Below are 3,424 nucleotides of genomic sequence, written 5' to 3'. Positions count from 1 at the left end.
TCTGAAAACTGCAAACGAGTCCAGTGCGTTGTCTCCTTCGTAACCTAACACTATTCTCTGTTGGAAGCGAAAGGTTAGACACTTCCTTTGTTTTCATTCCAATAGTGCCTTCAGATTCTCAGGCTAAAGAAAGAAAGCAAGAAATCCTAAGGCTCAGAGAAGATCTCAAGGACGCTCAAGGTTCGTTCTCATTTCTCTCTCGTATAAACTCAAACTCACGTTCACTCGAAATCACAGATTCATTGAGTTTCTGGATGAAGATGTTTCACACTACGATCTATTCCCGAAGAGTGCAGCTTCCAAGTGCTATTTCTTCGACAAGGGTTTAAGGTCGTCAGAGGAGACATAGTCAACCGTGGCATCCCCTGATAAGGGTAAGGGAAATTAGTTTTCGCCATTGACGACAGCAACACGATCTTGCTGATTTTGGGTTGCAACAACGATCTTGGGTTGCTTTTTGGGTCTCTCTAGTGTTGTCGTTGGGAGAGCGTTGTCGATGGGTCCGAGAGCCATTTTCAGTGCTGTATAACAAAGAGATGGTCGAGAAATTAGAGTGAATGAGTGAGTGAAAGATTTGATGGATTCCAAGAAAATTTAATTCCTTGTGTAAAAATCACAACTTTTTGGGGCTTAGGTTTAAAAATGGAAAGAGACATTGGGGTTTTGAAATCGGAAAATTGCACGAACTGCACATCTAGGGAAATGGGATTGTATCCGCTCTGAGACTTAGTTGTGTTCTGAGGTGTGACGGTGGATCCTATAGTGGTGAAATTCGCTCCGTGGCTGAATTGGACCCCACCGAGTTCAAGTAAGCACTGAGATAAGGCAAGCCCAAGCTCTGCGCTGTTCAAATTCATTTTTATCAAACGTTCGTGCGATGATGCTTCAGTAAAGAACTTATCTAATAGCTACTTTTTATTACCTATAAAATCGATTATGAGGCAGCCATCGGAGAATCGTCCTTTTGGAGAGTGGAAAAATGTGATTCCGTTGGGAGGAGGAGCTTGTCCGAACGCCGCCGAGAGACCGCCAATGTCAGAATTGGAGTCTCCGAAGTTGAAAATTGCTCTGAAATAGCTTTCTCTTCCACAAATCACATTACTCTGCACGAGTGTTGTTGAAATCAAATTTAACAATCTATTTTAAATTGTTTTTTTTGTCAAATTCCACGTTTCTATCATTGACATGTTTCATCAGATCATTGACACTTGTGCATACATTAACACCTCATCCACTGTGCTGTCCAAAAATTTTACGACATTAACTTTTTTTAAAGGAAAGGGTCAATTTGATTAAAATTAGCTCTTTTGAGAACCAAATTGAAAATTTTAATAAAAAATAAATAAAATTGGAAAAATACCTCAAAAATATGGACAATTAAAGGATTTAAACCTAAAAATAATATCACGTTACATCCTATATATCCTACTAATTACTATTATGATTACTAATTACTATTGGTATTCTTCATCATATACTTAATATTCAATGGATAAGTTATTTTTCTCCCAATAATTCATGTGATTAATCACTTCTTTCAAATCCGATTTTCATTATCAACCGAAGCTATAGAAAATAAAAAGAAACAATACATATTACAAAATAGAAAATATCTCTGCGACCAATCATTTATAAAAAGAAACTAATAATTAAATAAAATAATACACACAAAAATGAAAAATGATAAACTCAAGTCAACTAAACCGATGAGAATCGTGCAGAAGGACAAAAACAGCCACAAAAAAAGTGACAAGTGCACGATAGCATCCACGGGATTCGGGTGCGCCGGACGGGATCACCTCCGGGTTTTTACCGCCAAGCCTGACAGGTTTCCGGTTCACTTTCAACCCGGAATCGTTCATTTCCACATTTACCCCTCCCCACAAAAGGTGCCGTTTCGTGTACCACCAAACAATCTTGTACTTGATCGCCGTGGTGAAGTCCACGCGGTACACCACCTTCCCGGAAACCGTGACTGTGAGGTTACCGCCGCCGTTGAGATAGCCAGGCTTGAAGGCCTTCTTGTTGCGGCCCTGGTAGAAGCGGCCCACGGTGGCGTTCCCGAGAGGGCGCGTGGTGTTGTTGCTGACGAAGACCTTGAAAGTGAGGTGAACGTCGTCGTATTTGATTCCATTGTCCTTGTTAGAGTTGACGAGCCTGACGGTGAAGAGGATGGTGGTATTTCCGGGAGAGTGATTTAGGGTTTTGTTGAGGGCAGGAACGTAAATTTTTTCGAGGTACAAATGGGGTTCGTCCACGCGCATACTCAGCCACAGGAACAGTGCGGTTAAACCTATGAGTATAATGAAGGCGGTGCAGCGTGTGCAGCAGCTATCCTGCGCCATCTATGGTGGCCGGAATTTCGGATATAGAAACTCAACGGAGAGTGTCGTTTCGGTGCTGTTTTGTTCTATGCTCTGTTGTTGGATTATTATAGTTTGCCAGAGGTGTTGGGAAGTTTCGAAGAAGTGTTCTTGGATCCTACTACCATCACTACATTCTACATCCTGGGAAATTTCATGACCGTGTTTTTTCTCCTGTGGTTTTTAATAAACACTAAAAAGAAAACAGAAAAGCTAACATATTTAAGAACAAAATTTATTATTATCTCAGTAAAAACATTAAATAATTAGCACACTATCAACCTGTATAGTTTGTTTTATTTGGATATTAGACTTTGAGTTATTACTAAACATTCAAATAACATAAAATAAAGCTTAAAAAATAAACAGAAAAGAATCTTTAAAGCGCGTGAGTTCAGTGTGCACGCGTATGATACACAGTAACAACAAAAAAAAAAAAAAAAACTTAAAGCAAATTGCGCTGAAGCCTCGTGGTGATTGCTTTCTCGCTTTTATTCTCTCACCTACCTGACTATAAAAACGGGCCCATGTATGTATCCCTCATCGTTACCATTTTTTCAATCACACAATCTAAAATTAAGTTATTCAAAATATAACTTTAAACTATAGAATCTAATGTGTTTCGAATGAATGGGGTCTTCCTCTACAATGTAGCCTTGATGATTTTGATCTTCAAGTCACACTCCTCTTGGTGCAAATCAAATCAGAACAACTTTAATTCATTTTTCTTGAAAGAATCTTGATGTATAAGTAACCAATATAGCCTTGATTCTCCAAGATCTCTTCTTGAACGCTCTTGTATTCAAAACTCAATGTAAACGTTAGTATTTGAAAATGATAACAATTGATTCTTTTGAAACATAACTAAGTCACATATATATAGGATTTTTAAAATCCTAACGCATTATAATCGATTAAGGTTTTTATGTAGTCTGTTAAGGTTTTGCTTCTGTTTTAATAGATTATCATGTGCATGTAATCGATTAATTAATCACATAAGCCAGTTATAAATTCACTTGACAATTATAACAAATCAGACTTGTACTATATGAAATATGTCG

At 38.1% G+C, this 3,424-nt stretch overlaps 1 protein-coding gene across 1 annotated transcript; it reads right to left on the bottom strand.

The window, feature by feature from the left end:
- Positions 1-1,674: 1,674 nt before the first annotated feature.
- LOC106778558 (protein NDR1) lies at positions 1,675-2,631 on the bottom strand. The gene has a single exon (XM_014666527.2). It carries the CDS (start codon positions 2,343-2,345, stop codon positions 1,695-1,697), a length of 651 nt encoding a protein of 216 aa, XP_014522013.1. The 5' UTR covers positions 2,346-2,631; the 3' UTR covers positions 1,675-1,694.
- Between the last annotated feature and the right edge of the window lie 793 nt (positions 2,632-3,424).

This window comes from Vigna radiata, unplaced genomic scaffold (assembly GCF_000741045.1).
Source record: "Vigna radiata var. radiata cultivar VC1973A unplaced genomic scaffold, Vradiata_ver6 scaffold_23, whole genome shotgun sequence".
In the NCBI taxonomy this organism is placed as follows: domain Eukaryota; kingdom Viridiplantae; phylum Streptophyta; class Magnoliopsida; order Fabales; family Fabaceae; genus Vigna; species Vigna radiata.
This window is presented reverse-complemented; position numbering and strand designations above follow the sequence as displayed.